Consider the following 20192-nt stretch of genomic DNA (forward strand, 5'->3'; position numbering starts at 1 on the left):
GTTTCTTCTTATAGCCTGCAAGCAGATTTTAATGAAAAAGATCCATCGAGAGATGCTGCCAAACACTTTGATCCAAACCAGACTGCAATGAAATTGGATGACTTATATTTCCTGTACCATAGAATGACCTCCAAGCTGATTCAATATTGAGATATTTCAATGTGCACTCAGTCTAAAATACCTTAGTAAAGGGGAAGGTTGAACCACTGCCATTCCATTACTCAAACCAAAAATTAATAAATCCTTCTCTGATCTACCAGTAATTACCAGCAAGGATCAAAGGAAGTGATGATCCAATAATCGATTTCCTGAGAGAAAAATCACCCCCCGATCTATGTCTCGTTCGGTTACAAGATAAGATGAGAAGAGAAAAAAGTCGAAAGTTGAAAAAAAATATAATTTTTTAATATAATTTTTGTTTTAGGAATTGAAAAAGCTGAATTGCTTAATATATTTTGTGTGAGAGTTTAAAAATGTTGTAATAATTATATGAAATGAGTCTCATCTCATCTACCAAACCAAACAAGGTTAGTTGTGAAAAATCACTTTCTGATTTTATATATTTATGTTTCATGAATAAAGCCCATAAAAAGTTAGAATGAAGAATCTGCAATGCCCATTTGCAATGTAGTGCTTGAAGAAGATCATTGAAGTTTCTCAACCCCAATCCTTCCCTAGAACGACAAATCTAATCCCAAAAAATCCATTTCCTTTTACCATGCCCTTCATAGTCACCCCAGAAAAAGGATTAAAATATTTGTTGCATCTCTTGTCCAACCCTCTTGGGAGTATTAACACATGAGAGGATGTGAATAGTTATGGAGGATAAACCATGTTTTGGCAACACGTCTACCACCAGCTACCTTATTTTTCACCTTTGTCAATAAAGGTTCAAACATAGCCACATAAAGCATTTTGCACAAGAGCCTCCAAATACGTCATGGGAAAAAATCCCTCCCTGAATCAACTAATGGCAGAAATAATAGCTCTCCTTGATCTGGACAGCTTGGGATGAACCAAAAACTTACTTTTATGAGGGTTTATTAATTGGTCAGATCCTCTCTAGTAAGTTGATAGGAAATCAAAGAGGTTCTTCAAACTTCGATCTCTCTTATGTGAAAGTTAGAATTATGTCGTCTGCAAATAGCAGATGAGTGACAAGTAAGCATCCTTTGCAATCTTTATTTGGCAAAGTTTCTCCATCATTCAACAGATTTGAAATTCATCTGCTTAATGTTTCCTCACTTAAATAAAAAGTAGAGGAGAAAGTGGTTGAACTGAAGAAACCCTTTAGAATTCCATTTAATGAAACTAAGAATTTTGATTAGTGGTTTGGATTCAGAGATAAGTTGAGATGATTTGTGAATAGTAGAATAAAAATTGAATTGTTTATTATATTTTGTATGAAAATTTGAGAAAATTGTAATGATGAAATGAGATGAGATGAGTCGAGGCGGGTTCTGAATTCAAACGAGGATTGTACGAGAGTAATCCAATTCTATGAGAAGCCAAAAGCTTGAAGCACCCAAGATAAGTATTTCCAGTTCACCCTATCAAATAATTTAGCCATATCTATCTTTAGAAGCATATTTCCTCCCACAAGACTTTTTTAAAATACTTGAGGTCAATTCCTGTGCTAAAGCAACGTTTTCAGTAATATGTCTCACACTAACAAAGACCCCTTGGTTGATGGAGATGAGTTTAGGCAATAAAGCTGAAAGTCACTTGGCAATAATTTTCAAAAAGATTTTGTAAGAGACTTTACATAAGCTTGTAGGCCTAAACGAGGAAAAATCCTTATGATCATCAATCTTTGGAATAAGAGGGATAATGGATGCTTTCTAGTAATCTAATAGCTTTTCCCCATTGAAACACTCAGTAACAACTTCCAGAAGAACTTGGTGAATGATAAACTAGCAAGACATATAGAAAGCATATGAAAAGCCATCAGGTCCGGGTGCCAAATCTATGGGGATGGAAAATACTACTTCCTTAGGTTCTTCTAGAGGTGGCTTAGCCATCAACATTTTGTTAATCTTCAGAAGTAACTAGAGGGATATTGGCAAAGAAATCCTCAGAAGAATCAACCCCTTCGTCAGTTAGCTATTTTTTTTAAAAATCAACAGCTACCAAGTGGATTAAAGTTTTCATCAAAGTTTGATTTTTACAAGAGAACTACAATATCTTCCTTGTAACCAAGAAATTCTCTAAATTCTGCCTTCCAAAACACTTCTTCTTGTTGCAAAGTTTCCTTGTAATTATGTTGCAGCTCTCTCGAATTTAACTCAGCTGAGTGGGAAGGATCAGTTTCAAGAATGTATCCGCTTCTTGAATTTGCTAAAATTAAAAGTAGAGAAAGAGAAGAGAAAGATTGGCCAAAGTAACAACTACTATCTAGAATTTATTTCTCGCCAGTAAGGTTTATATCATGAAAAGGCCTTGGCTGGAGTATTTGGTAAATAATCCAGCATTGCACATCTTAACTGAGATGTCTCTTATTAATCATATTAGGAATTCAGAGAAGTTACACACAAAAGAAGAAAGTTTCCTAACTCTTGAGTGACTTCCACAAGAGCCCTCTAGGTTGGTTTCAAATTTCTAGAAACTTGAAAGTTGAGATATTAAAATGTATTTCATTTAAGTTTTGCCAAGTGGAGGGGCAACGAACCCATAATGATTATGTTTGTATTCTGTTGGCTTACAGCTTGCTAGTTGGAAGTGCCACTGGTTTCTCTCTAGACCTGCTTTCCACTGCTCGTGAAAGCTGCCTTACTGCTTCTTTTGGCAGATGCCGAGGCTTGGTCAGCCAAAGACCTCCATCAACAGGAATAGTGGTTCCATTGACGTATTTACCTGCAAAAATTACATGGATAAATAAGTATGTAATACAGTGAAAAATAAAAGATACATGCGGATAAGGATTGAAATTAGTACAAAGGTAATAAATGGTAAGATTTTAGTACATACAAGCATTGACGAGCAAGTAATATAACAGCACAGCATTGCTTTATGAGAAAGTGCTGGACACAGTTTACTCTCCAGTGCACTGAGTTTTAGTTTATTTCCCATGTTTCTGGGAATTTAAGACAACAACACAGATGCATATCGTACATGAGTTCCTTAACAGATTACCTCAGTCATGACTCAGCATTTTGCATGCTAAATATCATTTGCATGAGACATGTGCTAACTAGGATAGTCTATTTTCTAAAAACGGGTTTGCTCAGCTTGTTTTTTATCATATACAATAAAAAATAATAAACAAAGCTGTTCAGATTAAGGATATAATTGGCAAAGTAAATACATGCTTAGTAATTGTCATGCGATCCGTAAATCAGAACAAAGAGGTGGGAAAAAGAATAAAATGGAGGATCAATAGATATGTAAGACAGTCAAAGAATATAACTAGACTGGAATTTGCATTCAACAAAACCAATAGCCACTGAAACCAAAAACCTTGCAAAGCAGAAGGACAGACTCCCACTCTCTCAGAATCAGGACTGGAATCTATGGGGATAATATTATTTTTTGATAAGTATCTATGGGGATAATATATAAAGTACACATATATGCACACATAACATACCTACATATATGGATAAGTTCATTAAAACAAAATGGAGATGTTATCTATAGATAACTGCATGACTGAACAAGGTTGCAAACCTGCATCTGAAGCAAGGTAGAGAGCAGCCATAGCAATATCCCATTTCTCCCCTAGTTTATACAAAGGCATGTAGTCTCTAGCTTTGCTATTTATCTCCTCGGGTGCAAGTTTACTCATGCCAGGAGTATCACCAATGGGGCCTGGTGCAATGCCATTGACTCTAATATCATAGTCAGTTCCCCACTCTAGTGCCAAGTTTCTTGTAGTGGCATCCACAGCTGCCTGTTAGAAAGGAAGTGGTAAATATACCATATATATACATATGTTCGTGCATACGTGCATACATACATATATAGGTGCATAATCCTTGCTACAATTATATTTCATGTCATAAATATTATCATAGTCAAAATCCTATACCTAGTGAAGGAGACACCGAACTAGAAATATGCACTGTAATAAACTCTTGCAAAGAAATTAATACCGAAGTCAGATATTGGTAACATCTACAAAACAATGCAACGAACCTTGGCTGCAGATACATGGATTTGATACCAAGAAGCTGTGTAATGCAAAGTAGCACTAATGTTCAAAATTGTTCCACCACCAGATGAGCTCCTTCCCGGTCCACCTTTCTTGAGATACTTAAGTGCTTCATGGCACATTGTAAATGTACCAACAGAATCAATATCCATAACTGTAGGGGAATGGTTAAAACCAATCACACATTTGTTCAAAGCCACCAAAAGAGCACAAATTGATAAGCATGATTAATTACCATACAAGAAACAAACTCAAGCTTTCCAACTACCAAATGATTAGAGAAAAGCCCCATATATGTTGTGGATCATGATTTCTCTAATGAAATTAACTTATTCAATTAACATAATACATTTTTTCCATGCCACATATTATTTATCTTTGCTATGTTTCCTTGGTCTAAAAGAGCAAAATCATAGTATGGTTATTCTCAAGATTTCAGCAACTAGCTAGAATTTAGGGCACATCCACAAAATCCCGCTTTCATATGATTTCCCCTAATTGTTTATTTTCTTCTTTCATTACATTTCAGTTAACAACTTTGAAGTTTTCAAGAAGCCTCAATTTCAAGCCACATTGAGAAAATTTGAAAGCGCAAAATATTCCAAAAAGCAAAAAAACAGAATTCCCAAATATATCCCATGAGGTTTTAAGCACTTGTAAGATAAGGTGAAATTATCTCTAAATCATATCACATAATTTGTATAGGAGGAATTTTGATGACCATTCCTCTGGAGCACTCTCATTGGATTAGCTAAAAGCTAAATCCATTAAAAATTTAGCTATTAAACTGTAAAATGTGATCACATTTGAATAGCTAAATTCCAAATAATTGGAACAGTCACTTCTAAAATTATTTCCAAATTTGAATGGAACTATTCATTCATCAAATACATTTTATATTAATTATTTCTCTCTCTCTTTTATATCAATTATTTTTCTCTCCCTTTTAAATGACAATTGAAAAAATATAATTAGAATATGATTACTAATTAATATATAATATTATGAATAGTAAAATATGATAAAATAAAATAAATTCATAATTAAAAAAATTAAAATATTTTTGAAATTATTAATTACTCATTATGATATAATGAATAAATTGATAATCCAATGTAAAGATTTGATGTGAATAGTCAAAGTCAAATTAATCTTATATTATTTTATTGTCATATAATGAAAAAATAGTTATTCTGATGTTGAGACTTATGTGAATGAAACAGCTAAAAGCTAAATTCATCTTACATTCATCAAAAATGTACTTTAGTTTTAGCTAATCCAATAAGAGTGCTCTTAGCAAGTATAAAAAAGAAAATCCAACCAGATACCAGTTATTATTATAAATTTCAAGCTGCAACAGATAACCTGTTCGAAATCCATTAGGAGACAAATCCTCTGCAGACACAAGAAAATTTCCAGCTGCAGCATTCACGAGAATGTCTAGCCTGCCAAAATGTTTGAATGTTGAGTCCACAACTCTTTTTGCATCTTCCTGCTTGCGAACATCTCCCTCAAAGCCAACAGCCTCCAGAAAACAGAAAACAGAAAACTTTATAAGACTCTGGGGGATAATCAATCAAAATTTTCAAAAACAAATCACATAAAATGGCTGCCAATAAAAAATTATGATAAGTGCTACGGCCACAAAGATATCCCACAAAGAAAACCCACAAACTGACGTGACTTCATATGATATTTTAGATCTATTTTACAATAAAAGTAGTTTTACAATTTAACATACCACATAAAATCACGTCAGTTTGTAGATTTGCTTTTGTAGGATCCTTTTGTGGTTAAAGCATTTCTCAAAAATTATATCCACGTCTTGAAGATTGATTAAACACCTTCCAACCATAGGGTATCAACATTAAGCCATCAAAAAGAGTCTTTTTTCCCTCTGTCATACAACAAGCAGGGTAATGAGTGAGTTCTTCAGTCTTTTTTTTTTTTTTGGGGGGGGGGCTTTTTTTTCTGCATTTCATTACATAAAGTAGGCATACAACCAGATTTGTTTGTTAATTCTGATCTTTCCTCTTTTATCTGTTAAGTATATTTTCAAATCTTTCACGTTTCACGTCATATAAAAAAAAAAGGTTCAGATCTTTCATGAGCACTAATAATATATAAATTCTTTTAAATTATAATAATAAAAATATAATTGATGAGTAACTTTCAGAAACTGATTGTGATACGAGAATTCAATCGGTACAATCCTGGTTTATTCAAGCCTCAGAAAACTGACAGATGCTATGTTTAATGCACTTGATAATCCCATAATCCCATGGCAGCAAACCCAATAAAGTAAGACTATAACCACGTACATTTAATTGTCAAGTAACAAGAATGATGATAGGATTGCAAGTAAAGAATCATTTATCTAGAGGGTTTTATGTGTCTCGGAAACTGTAAACAATAAGGTTACCGCGCGCATCCCTTCTTATATCTCTTTAAGATGATATTTTAACATTTCCGTGAAGGAATCCAAGCATTCATATCCGTAATATAGAGGCGGATGTAGGCGGTACTATTAACTCAGAATTTATAATTTTAGGATTCCGATTCAGCTCTGGCAATTTCCTCGTAGACCAAGCAACCCTGATCAGTGCAATTGGGCATGGGCACTTTCCGCATAGAAGAAGCAAAATATTGCATGCAGCAAGCTAAAACCAAAATCCACATGAGGCCCCAATGTATCAAAGAAGCCAGAACCTCAGAAGAACAAATTCATCTAAACCCGTATGGGCATAAGCGTCAAAGGAATACAAACTCATTTTCTTTTTCGTTTCCCCAGGTATCTCATCAGCTAAACAGAGCTATAATTGAGAACCATACAAAAAATGAAACAAAAGGAGCCTAAATCCGAATCCGTATGCAATAGTGGGTAAAAGTCAACAACTACTCTTTCTTATTATTAGATCGGTTTTCTCAGGAGTCATAAAAAGCAATAAGTAGAGAAATAGAAATAAAAGAACGCAGATGCTGGGAATCGGAGAATAGAAGCGGGAAATCGCTAGAGAGAAAGTTAAAAACAAAAAGTGTACCGGAATTCCAAGAGAATGAAGAGCAGAGACAGCAGTGTCGAGGACTTGTTTTCGTCTACCCATGATGGCGATTGAAGCTCCATGTTTACCAAACTGTGTTGAAATCTCGAACCCAATACCGGAGCCACCACCGGTTAATAAAGCCACCTTTCCTTTTAGTAAATCGGCGTTGAACGGTGACTCCATTTCTCTCTCCTCTCGCGCTCTCCTTGTTGTCAGTGTCTGACACGCTCGTGTAATCTGTCATGCAAGGCACAAATACAAAACAGGTGCAAACAAACCTCACATTGTCACTTTTGGAGTTAAAATTGATGACCGGTAGGTTGTAATCCGAGATTCTCTGCCGTTTGATTTTATTTTGTTATACAATTTTTTTAAAATTGTTAAATATTTAAAAAACAATTTACAATATAATTAAAAAATATATATTTTTATAAACACTCAGAAAAAATAATTATTCGAAAAACTATCTTGGGACAACCTCTTAGTGGCCCAAGCATTTTCCTTAAATTTGAAAAGTAAAGAGATTATATAAAATTAAATTTATAAATTTATATAATTTTTTTATAATATGTTATATTTATTTTATAATAAAAATAATTTTTTAATTTAATATGTTACATCAAGCGAATCACTTATGAATTTACTTGTATGAAATCTTTTTATTGTTAAAACATTTAACTTTAAACTTTATACAATATTCATTTTTTGACTTAGGATTGTTGCCACCTAAATGAGTTATAGATCCACCACCCTTGCCTTCATTGCAGGCGGATCAGGCGGATCGTTAAGACAATATTCAAACTACTATCACAAAATAAAAATTAGATTTGAGTCTACGACTAGGGCAAATTAGGGGCGTGAGATGAAACATAAAATTATTATTTCATCTCATTTTATCTTATCTTATTTTATTTTCAAACATAAATTAAATACAAAATTTTCAAATTAATCATTACAACTTTTTCAAATTTTTAAATAAAAAATAGAAAAAAAAATCCAACTTTTTCAAATCTCTAAATAAAAATAATATTATAAAACTATATTATTACAGTATTTTAACTTTATAATATTTTTTATTCAACTTTTTCTCTCTTTTTTTCCAAAACTCAAAAGATATTCAACTCAAACTATCTCACTACCATTTACAAATTATCTTACTACTATTCACAAAATTTTCATATCATCTCACTCCTCAAATAAGCCCTAAAAATTATATTTTACACCCAATCAATAATAAAAATTGACCAAGAGCCTCAAACCTAGCCAAGCCAATCTAAGAGGATTTTAAATATGTGCCTTTGAGATTAGGGTCTGTTTGGAAACACAAATATTCTCATATATTCTCAAATTACTTCACTATTATTCACAAATTATTCAAGATTATTCTCACTACTATCATAGATCATCTGAGATATTCTTAGTATCTAAATGGAGCCTTGATTTGTGACTTCAAGACTAGATTGTGCCTTTAATCCAGGGTCATGCCCATGGGTTCGTGCTTTCAAGAGGACAGGACCCACTTCGGCATCTATGACCATGGTCACGGGTCTGTGCCTTCAAGATTGCAAGACCTATGGTCGCAACTTTGGGTTCATACTTTAGAATCACGACTATGGTCCATACTACACGGTATTTGTGAGGATGAGACCCGAAGTCGTGGTTCCGAATATGTGTTTTCGACACCAACAACCATGGTCATGGGTGTGTGCCTTCAAGATGATGGCACCCACAGCTCCAACCAAAGGTTTGTGCTCCAATGTCTTCGAGAGAATGGGACTTTTATGCACATGGACTATGGTAAGGAGATGAAGAAATTAAAGATGAGGACCATGAGTAGTAGAAAAAGGGAGTAGAAGGAGAAGTGTGATTATGCAAATACAAGATCTTTAGATCTGGATCCAACTACTACAAGTCCAAATCTTGGAGAAGGAGAATAAAATGGAGAAGAAGAAGAAGGAGAACATGGAGGAGGAGAAGGAGGAAAGTGATTATGAAAATACAAGCTCTTTAGATCCAAATCCAAATACAATCTTGTAGAATCCAAATCATCTTATCTGCTTTCAATAGTTCTTAAAAGAATGGAAGTTTAGACCTACTTTTCCTCACATAAATGAAAGTCGAGACAAATATACCATTATTGCAAGATCAAAATTTACTAGGTAATACACACACTTTGTAGTCCACTTTCTAGATTGTATGATAGATTGCACAAATAATATTCTTTGCACAAGTGGAATTTTTGTTGGAAATGAAGACCATCTTAAAACCAAGAAATTATGGGATTTGGAGTCATGGACTACTCCTCTAATTCCATTTCCTCTCCTTTTCACTTTCATTTTATTTTTATCTGTATTGTACTATTTTAATTGTGTTTGATATGGCTGCGGCTACTAGTGCTCTCACTCCTTATTCTAGAAAACTATGTGAATTGGCTCCAAATTTACTAAAATAGCCAACAAAGTTCAAGCTTTAAGCCATTTAAAAGTTGATTTTATGTTTCGACTTTTATCTTAGAGATCCATATGGTCCTCTCAGGTGAAAGCTATGCAAAATTATATTATATTCTAAAAAAATGAAAATATTTGAAGATAACTAAAAATTTAGAAGGGGAAAGAAAGGAGAATGAGAGTCCTTTTGCAAGGCAAAAGTTTTGAATGGAATATATTGGTCAATGTGCCCGATTTATGAAGCCCAACGCACAAAGAATAAATGTCCAAGCCCGCTTGTTGAAACAAAACGCTTGACCAAATGGCTACAAGCTTGCCACAAGGCAAGCATTTAAGAGTAAATAACTCATAAGAATCTCAATAAAAGCCATCACTTCACAAGAAATCATGTATCCAACACTAAGGCCTCTTTCTTCCCCATACTCTCTCCATTTGATCTCCATTTGATTTATCCCTAGAACATATTTAATGATAGGAGTGTTTCGCAATCATCTAGGATTGGTAGTCCCGTAATCGTTTTCTTCTCTTTTAGGATAAGGAACCCCTTCACTAGTCCGACTATTAACTAGATGATGGCTAAGCTATCAATACAATTGAGAATCAAATCATTATTTATACAAAATATTTAGAGTTAACTTGATTATATATTCATAATTAATATCTCAATTGAAATAAGATTAAACATGCGACAAATATCTAATTAGTTTGTAGTTTGTGAATGATAGTAAAGTAGTTTGTGAATGATATTAAAATAGTCTGAGAATATTTGAAAATAGTTGTGTTTCCAAACCGATCCTAAGAGTTGAATGCATATTATGTGACTTTCACCCAATGATATTGTTGCGACAAAGAAATTAGAGGTAAAAAGCTTCTAAAGCTACGAGGCTTTTGTAATAGCCCTACGAGGCTACGAAGTCATTTTTATCACACTCTTTATAGTTCACATAAGGGTTTCATCTTTCACCCATTACCATCCCTCATCCTTGTTGTTCATCCAACCTCTCTTGATTTATTTAATCATCTCTCAACACTTACATTATTATCATTAATTGTTGTATTCACCATAGCTTTCTCCCTTCATGAATTATGAAAAACCTATAGACATTAGAAACTTGTTAACTAACTAGGGGAAACCATCATACTAGAACCAAATCCTCAACTAACTCAAAGTGTTGAAGTCCTCACTCCGGTGGAGAAAATTATATAACTCAATTCATTGGTCAAATTAGTGGTTAGAGGCCAGCTTAATCAAACATAAGTTTATCAATGGATTTTCCCTTGAAGCACATGACTCATCCACTAACATTTTCACCTTTCTCAACCATACGGATCAACATAAAGCTTTAACCTCTGCTCCGTGGAATATAAATATGATGTATGATGTAAACATAGCCAACATTGTGAAAATTGGGTGGAAAATTGTTAATGGTTCTAATCTTATTTGGGTACAAGCCCTAAAGTACAATATTTAAGGAGAAACCCATACCAGGATACAAGGAAGATCACAACTATCTTATGGGTATGGAAAAACATAGTAGAATGTAGTGATCTTATTAGGTGTATGCTATAGCATAACATATGGGATTTAGGGAAAGCATGGTAAGATCCTTGGATCTCATGCCTATAGAACTTTGAATCTCGACCTACATCGAAAGATGCTACTGAAGGCAATACTGAAAGAGTAGTGAACTATATATTAACCTCTCTGAAAAGATAGAATGAGTCGAAAATTATTGTCCTATGTCTCTATAATATTATTTATAAATCTATCTTCAAGATCCTTGTCAACAGACTAAAACTAGTTATCCATAAACTAGTCTCTAGGCCCTTATACATGGGAGACACATGTAAGACAATTCCATCTTATACAAATTATTCTATACAATGAAGTAAAACAAGAGAAAAATGCAAACTCATGACAATTAAAGAGAATGTGGAAATGCTTAAGATAGAATGAAATGAACATTCATTTTGAATATGCTTAAAAAATTGGAACTAAGAACCTATGGATTAATTGGATTAAGCAAAGCTTCTCAACTCCCATGTATTAATGGTAGTGGTCCATTTGAGTGTATTAATCATTCAAGAGGACTAAGACAAGGCATTCACTGTCACCATTTCTTTTCATAATTGGTTTATAAGTATCGCCAAGGTTACTCCTTAAGGAAGAGTGCAATGGACAATTGTGATATCTAATTAGTTTTGAAAAATAAATTATTGCATCAAAATTCATAGTGAACATATGCCTATAATAATTAGTTTAGATAAGAAGTAAATGCTTTAGAATCCATTTTGTATCTTAGCAATAACATCATACTTCTAACCTGCAAAGCAGTATCATCCATTTTTAGTGTGAAAAGAATTTTAAACAACAAAAATTATTTAGGTCTCTCATTTTTTATAGGTAGATTAAAAGAAAGAAGCATTTACAAATATAATAAAGAGAACTCAAAATTGAATAGCAAGATAGAAAATCAAATCCTTATGCCAGGCAGGAAACATACTCTTATTTGGATTGTAGTTGTGGCTCTACCTTCTACAACATGAATACATTCCTTCTCCTAAAGACTTGCCTCCTTAATTCCATATTTAAAAGTTTTTGTTGGGCTTGACTAAAAAACTGAACTTCCTCAATAAATATTAGGACACTATTTTACATTCAAAAGTGGTATAAGAGCTAAAGAAATATTTAAAATCGAACTAAAAACAATAATAATATAGGCAATTTAAATGTGAAAAAAGTCTCCTCTCTAACTCTCTCTGGAGAATAAAGGTGGTGTCTCGAGTTACTATCATGGACAAACTTCATGAGATGTGGGAGAACTTTCAATTGAATGAAGAGGAAGGTGCGGCTATAGACATTGAAGAGGAGGGGATCCCTAAAGTCCTCCGTAAAGGTGATAGGAGTTTGATCAGTAAGATTTGGTCGGATCGGCAGATTGGAAAAAACATAGTTGAGACTACTATGGCAAAGGTGTGGAGGCTAAGCAAACCGGCCATCTTCACTAAGATGGGGAAAAACATATTTATCATCACTTTCGCAACACATGCGGATAAGAATCGTGTGATGAGTGGGAGGCCAAGGTTCTTTGATGGTCAAATGTTTGTGATGAAGGCTTTCGATGGGTATACCCCACTCAATAAAATGTCTTTTGATGATGTTGTTTTATGGGTCCAGTTCCATAATCTACCACTGTTTGGTATGTCACGGGAGTGTGGGGAGAGGTTAGGAAGTTCTTTAGGAGTGGTGGAAGAGGTTGAAGTGGATGGGGATGATGTGGGGTGGAGTAGGTTCCTACGAGTCAAAATTTTGTTAAATCTGAAAAAACCTTTGGCCAGAGGATGGACTATTACTTTGCAAGGTTTGAAAACCTGGATTCCTATCCAGTATGAGAAGTTGCTGCGTTTTTGTCTGCAGTGTGGAAGGATTGTTCATGAGGAAAAAGGATGTACAGTTCCTATTCTTATGGAGACGAGCAATAGGCAGTTTGGAAGCTGGCTTCGAGCAGAACCAGGAGGTCAGAGATTTCGTGGCTCTAGCCAAACATGGAACAGTTCGCTGACTAAGAGTAGTCCGAAGGAGAAAGGGAAGGCCACGATGGGGTGGTGAAGAGGCCGCAGTTAATGCCATGCAGAACAGAGAAGATTTTGCAGATCATTCAGTTATGGGCAGCGGATTGCACAACATGAATAAAGGAGGAGTTCAGCAGAATCAGACGCAAAATCAGGTTGCAGATTAGTGCAATCTAATTCAAAGATCAATCTAAATTGATTCAGAGCCTTTAATTCAGGAAGTTGATGAGCGTGAGCCCACAGTAATGGATATATTGGAGGGAAGCGGATTTACCGGTATTTTGAATAATATGAAAACTGTTAATTTCGGGGTGGGCCAGGAGGCGGAAAGGACTCACTTAGCCTAGGAGGATATGGTTGATGAGGCCCATCAGGTGACTAAAATGAAGCCAAGAAGATCCATTCGAAATACGTGGAAAAAACGTGCTCGACTATCAGGAGAATTAGTTGAAAAAAACCTTATGCATGGAGGGAAGAAACGTCCTCTTGAGGAAGGAAGCAGTGTCTCTTTATCAAATAAAGGGAGAAAGAAAAGTAGAGTGTTGGGGCTATCCAAAGGTGTTTCTGATACTATTGTCATTCCACATTTACAAAATGTTGATCAAGACTCTTTTATATCGGCAGAGTCGGTTGAACAACCCTGCCGAAACCAATGATTCTCCTTAGTTGGAACTCTCGTGGGCTTGGGAACCCACGAGGAGTTCGAGTTCTCGCTGACTTTGTCAGAGAGGAAGATCCCAAGGTCTTGTTCTTACAAGAGACCAGATTGCATGTAAGAGCAGCAGAAAAATTAAAGTTCAGATTGGACTTTGAGAATTGTTTGGCAGTAAGTAGTGAGGGGAGGAGTGGTGGTTTGGCCCTGTACTGGAAAAAAGAGGTTAAGGTGGTTATTAAGAATTATTCCAAAAGTCACATTCATGCTTCCATCCATGACACAATTGAGGAGGGGGAAACTTGGTTTCTCACTGGAATTTATGGATAACCTGAGGCTCATAGGAGACATGAAACTTGGGATCTTATTAGGTCATTGAAGTTACCACGAGATCAAGGTTGGCTTTGGATGGGAGACTTTAGTGAGGTTCTGAGCAATCATGAGAAAAGTGGAGGAAGAGAGAGTTCAGATAGACAGATGCAAGCTTTTCAAGCTATAGTTGATGAGTGTGAGTTAATGGATTTGGGCTTTCAGGGTAATCCTTTTACTTGGTGTAATAATAGAGAATCTGACCAATGCATTAGTGAGAGACTTAATAGATGTTTGGCTAATCTAAAATGGAAGGCCTTCTTCCCCATGGCTAAAGTTATTCATGGTATTGCAGCTTATTCAGACCATACCCCCATTAAGTTACATGTGCATTCTGCAGGTATACAGAGGAGGGGAAAAAGATCATTTCGTTTTGAGGTTATGTGGGTAGAGGAAAGTAGTTGTCAAGAGGTCATCAAGGGTGCTTGGCTAGATAGTGCTGGGGATAGAACAATGGAAGGGGTGATGAAACAGATTAGTAGATGTGGTGAAAAGTTAGAAAGGTGGAACAAGATCAGTTTTGGGCAAGTGCAGAAAAATCTAAAAAGGGCAAAACAGAAGCTCCAGAATGTTCAGGATGCAAATCCTAAGAATCTAAATCGTGAGGCAATTAATAATGCTAGATCAGAGGTGAATAAATGGTTGGCAAGGGGGGAAATCATGTGGAGACAAAGGTCGAGAGTGCAATGGCTAAGTGAAGGGGATAAAAATACTAGGTTCTTTCATCATAAGGCATCACAAAGAAAAGCAAAAAATATGATCAAGAGAGTGAGGGATTCGAATGGAAGCTGTCAAGTGGATGAAGCAAGAGATGAAGTAATCCTTAACTACTTTCAAGATTTGTTTACAGCATCTATAGAAAGTGGCAATGTTGACTTTTTGGAGAATCTAGTTGGAAGGGTTACTACTGATATGAAACAGAAACTTGACATGCCTTTTGTTGGAGCAGAAGTGGATGTGGCTTTGAAAGAAATGAATCCCACAAAGGCCCCTGATCCTGATGGTATGGCCCCTCTATTTTATCAAAAGTTTTGGCATATTGTGGGAAGAGATGTGACCTGTGCTGTCTTACATGTTTTAAATACTGGTAGCTTCCCCCCAATGTTGAACCATACTTATGTCACTTCGATTCCAAAGAAGAATAAGGCTGAACTAGTGTCTGATTTCAGGCCCATAAGCCTCTGCAATGTCATTTATAAGTTGGTGTCAAAAGTGATTGCAAACAGACTGAAGAAGATTTTACCAAACCTAATCTCACATTCACAGTGTGCTTTTGTACCAGGGAGATTAATCTCGGATAATGTCCTAGTAGCTTATGAGCTAGTCCATTTCATTCGAAGGAAGAGGCAAGAAAAGAAGGGCTTCATGTCTATTAAACTAGATATGAGCAAAGCATATGATCGAATAGAATGGAGGTTCCTTGAAACAGTAATGCAGAAAATGGGTTTTGGTGCTAAGTGGGTGGAGCTGGTTATGACTTGTGTGAGGACTGTTTCATTCTCCATTTTGGTAAATGAGGATCCAAAAGGTCCTATTTATCCTACTAGAGGAGTAAGGCAAGGGGATCCTATCCCCCCTTACTTATTTCTATTGTGCACTGAGGGACTTATTTCTTTACTACAACAAGCTGAGATGAATGGAGCAGTAGAGGGGATTCGGATATGCAAGAATGCTCCTATTGTAAATCACTTAATGTTTGCATATTATAGTGTCTTATTTTGCAGGGCCAATTTACAAACAAACTTGAATATAATGCAGCTACTAGAGATCTATGAAAAGACCTCTGGGCAGAAGGTGAACAAGGATAAGACTGCAATGGTTTTTAGCAAAAATGTCATAGCTACTCAATAGTCAGAGATCTTGCAGTTGTGGAGAGTGATGCAATGCCAAAATTATGATAAGTATTTGGGGCTCCCTTCTATGGTGGGCAGAGGAAAACATCAAGCTTTCTCTCAGCTTAAAAACAAGGTTTGACAGAAGCTTCAAGGGTGGAAGGAGAAGATCCTGTCTCAAGGAGGGAAAGAGGTGCTTATCAAGGCTGTGGCCATGTCAATCCCAACATACATGATGAGTTGTTTTAAACTTCCTATCTCTTTATGTTCTGAATTGGAAAGTTTAATTGCCAAGTTCTGGTGGGGACAGAAGGGAGAGGAGAATAAAATAAGGTGGGTGAGTTGGAGAAAGATGTGTGAATCAAAAGCTAATGGTGGGATGGGGTTTAAAGATCTAAAGACTTTCAATCTAGCACTCTTAGCTAAGCAGGGATGGAGAATTCTTAAAGAAGAGGATTCACTGCTTCACAGGATCTTCGAAGCAAAGTATTTCCCCTCATATGATTTTAAAGATTCTAAGCTAGGTGCAACCCCTTCTTATGTATGGAGTTTGGGAAGCAAAAAGTTGGCCATTAATAGGATGCAGATGGAGGATGGGAGATGGAAAGGCTATTAATATATGGTCTGACTATTGGCTGCCTAAACACAGACTAATCCCACTTTCAGACTCCATAACTCAGACACAACTAAACTGGACAGTTGCAGATTTGATTGATGAGCACACATGATGGTGGGATGTGGAGAAGATTAGAAGATTTTTACCTCAAAGTGAAGCCCACGAGGTCCTGAATATTATGTTACCTGCTGAGAGCCAATCTGACAGTTTGGTATGGGAGCATGAATCTAATTGTCAGTATAGTGTAAAGGGTGCTTACAGGTTGTTCATGTCTGTGTATGAAGATGGGCAGGTGCTTGAGGTTTCATATAGGGAGGAGCAAAGGAAATGGTGGAGGAAACTTTGGAAGATGAGAGTACCTAACAGGATAAATATTTTTGCTTGGAAGGTGTGTCAGAATGGGCTACCAACTCTGAAGAATCTCAAAACAAGAAAGGTGGTGGAAGATGCTAAATGCAGATGGTGCAAGGTGGAAGAAGAGGACATTAATCATGCTTTTCTATACTGCTCAAGTTTCAAAGAAGTTCTGCAGGTACAGCTCAGGTTTTTGCAAAATTTTCAAGCTCATCTTAATTTTTTTGCAAATTTTGGCTCACTTGGACAGAAGGAATAAACAAGGAGAAATTGAGAAACTATTCCTATGTGCTTGGGGGCTATGGTATAGAAGAAATCAGTTTCTCTATGAGGAGAAAAACTTAAATCCAGTAGAAGTCTTGGATAATGCTTTGTCAGGTTATAGTGAATATCAATCTGCACTAGAGAACCAACAGAAAGGATGCAAACCTCTTTGTGGTTGGTAGCCCCCACCTATAGGAGTAATGAAGTTAAATACAGATGGTGCTATTTTCCATGATTTTTGTAGATCAGGTGCAGGCATGGTTCTTTGAGATGAGGATGGCAAGGTGGTCTTCATAGCAAGCAAACCAGAAGCTGAGATTGATGATCCTATGGAGATTGAATTATTAGCTATGCTGAGGGGTCTTCAGATTTGTCTCCCGTTGGGTATTATTGATCTTCAAATTGAATGTGATGCCATGTTGGTTGTTCAAGAACTCAACAGAGAGTAGGTTTCTAAGTCTATTTGGGGCAATTTGATTCAAGAGATAAGGAGATTGATTCTTAGATTTCCAAAAGTTTCAATACATCATAAAGGCCGTTTGGCCAATTTTGTAGCCCATAGTTTGGCAAGATATTCATGGCATTTAGATGATCTAGTGATTTGGTGGGACTATTTTCCAGAGTTTGTTTCCCAAGTCATTTGGCATGATGCAATGATGTAATTCTTTTTCTGAGAAATAAAACAGTTTCAGCATTATTTATCACAAAAAAAAAAAAAAAGTGGCATAAGAGCTTGGACTACGAAGAATGTATGATGTAAACATAACCAACATTGTGAGAATCGGGTGGAAAATTCTTAATGGTCTTAATCTCATTTGGGTACAAGCGATGAAGTATAATATCTAAGGAGAAACTCATACCGGGATACAAGGAAGATCACAGCTATCTTATGGGTATGGAAAAACATAGTATAATGTAGTGATCTTATTAATAAAGGTGTATGCTATAGCATAATATTTGAGATTTAAGGAAAGCATGGTAAGACCCTTGGATCTCGTGCCTATAGAGCTTTAAACCTCGACCTACATCGAAAGATGCTACACAAAGGCACACTGAAAGAGTAGTGGACTATATATTAACCTTCCTGATAAGATGGAATGAGTCAAAAATTATTATCCTATGTCTCTACAATATTATTTATAAATCCATCTCCAAGATCCTTGTCAACAGACTAAAACTAGTTATCCATAAACTAGTCTCTCCAAATCAATAGGCCCTTATACATGGAAGACACATTGAAGACAATCTTATCTTAGTATACAAACTATTCTATGCAATGAAGCAAAACAAGAGAAAAATGCATACTTATGACAATTAAAGAGAATGTGAAAAACGCTTAAGATAGAATGAAATGAACATTCATTTCGAATATGCTTAAAATATTGGACTAATTAGATTAAACAATGCATCTCAACTCTCATGTATTAATGGTAATGGTCCATTTGGGTGTATTAATCACTCAAGAGGACTAAGACAAGGCACACATTGTCACTCCTTTTTATAATTAGTTTATAAGTATTGCTAATATTACTCCTTAAGGAAGAGTGCAATAGACAACTCTAAGGTCTAATTGGTTTTGAAAAATAAATTATTACATCAAAATTCATAGTGCACGTATGCCTATAATAATTGGTTTGGATAAGAAAATGCGCTAGAGTCCATTTTGCATCTTAGCAATAACGTCATACCTCTAACTTGCCAAGCAATATCATCCATTTTAAGTGGGAAAAGGACTTTGAGTAAAGCAAATTATTTAGGTTTCTCATTTTTCATAAGTAGATTAAAAGAAAGAAGCATTTACAAATATAGTAGAGATAACTCAAAATTAATTAGCAAGATGAAAAATCAAAGCCTTATCTCAGGCAGAAAACATACCTTAATCTCATTTGGGTACAAGCCCCTTAAATACAATATCTAAGGAGAAACTCATACATGGATACAAGAAAGATCACAACTATCTTATGGGTATGGAAAAATATAGAAGAATGTAGTGATCTTATTAGTAAAGGCGTATGATATAGTATAACATATAGGATTTAGGGAAAGCACGGTAAGATCCTTGGATCTTGTGCCTATAGAGCTTTGAACCTCGATCTACATCGAAAGATACTACACAAGGGCACACTGAAAGAGTAATGAACTATATATTAACCTTCCTGATAAGATGGAATGAGTCAAAAATTAAGCACATCTTCGACAGTGAATTGCAACACTATTCTCAAGACTCCACTTCCCTTAGGTCCTAGATGAACATGGACTAAAGTGGATGTCTAAAAACAGTAAAGGCTTTAGAATCATATCACTTAATTAAATGAATCATTTCTAGAATCATAACCCACTTGACTCCAAGGAGTGGACAACCATATGGCCAACTCACCTTCACGTGAGACTGAGATTACTTATTTGGAATATTAGTTAGGTTGCTCCCTCGATCAAAATGTCATTGGTAAGATTCATACATATATGGGAAGAAGAGACAGTACTTTACCCCCTCTGTAACTCAACTTAGAGATGCTTGAACGCGTATTCTTGGAACATCACTTTACACATAAGTGTTATGGAGAGAGTCATAATAACCAATAAACATTTAAATGTTTGCTACAAACCCTGTCATGGAGTGGATCATGATCATTCTAAATCTTACCAATCTACTTAGTTTGCATTGCAATGAATCTAATAATTATTATTGATTTGAGTTATCGCTATGGATATGGTGTGGCTCTTGAGGAAAAATGTGAAAGGCCAAGTAGGATGTCTTAGATCAATACAATGAAAAAAAGCCTATAGAGATCATAGAAGTTTGGCTACAAGGTGAACATATACAAAGGGGCACCACCTCCATGAGACCACTTTAAACTTAACTTTGAGTCTAATTATTATTATTATTATTG

The 20192-nt window shown here is 35.5% G+C and overlaps 2 protein-coding genes across 2 annotated transcripts; one reads left to right on the forward strand and one right to left on the reverse strand.

Moving 5' to 3' along the window:
• Window positions 1–2381: 2381 nt before the first annotated feature.
• LOC109011254 (peroxisomal 2,4-dienoyl-CoA reductase) lies at window positions 2382–7518 on the reverse strand. Its single transcript, XM_018992372.2, has 5 exons — window positions 7192–7518; window positions 5516–5675; window positions 4135–4304; window positions 3667–3889; window positions 2382–2853 (listed from the first exon to the last, which is right to left on the reverse strand). The coding sequence occupies exons 1-5, from the start codon at window positions 7375–7377 to the stop codon at window positions 2699–2701; spliced, it is 894 nt and encodes a 297-aa protein (XP_018847917.1). The 5' UTR covers window positions 7378–7518; the 3' UTR covers window positions 2382–2698.
• A 4917-nt stretch (window positions 7519–12435) lies between these two features.
• On the forward strand, window positions 12436–13251 carry LOC118347656. The gene has a single exon (XM_035687670.1). It carries the CDS (start codon window positions 12436–12438, stop codon window positions 13249–13251), a length of 816 nt encoding a protein of 271 aa, XP_035543563.1.
• The last annotated feature ends 6941 nt before the right edge of the window (window positions 13252–20192 follow it).

Source organism: Juglans regia, chromosome 2 (assembly GCF_001411555.2).
Source record: "Juglans regia cultivar Chandler chromosome 2, Walnut 2.0, whole genome shotgun sequence".
Classification (NCBI taxonomy): domain Eukaryota; kingdom Viridiplantae; phylum Streptophyta; class Magnoliopsida; order Fagales; family Juglandaceae; genus Juglans; species Juglans regia.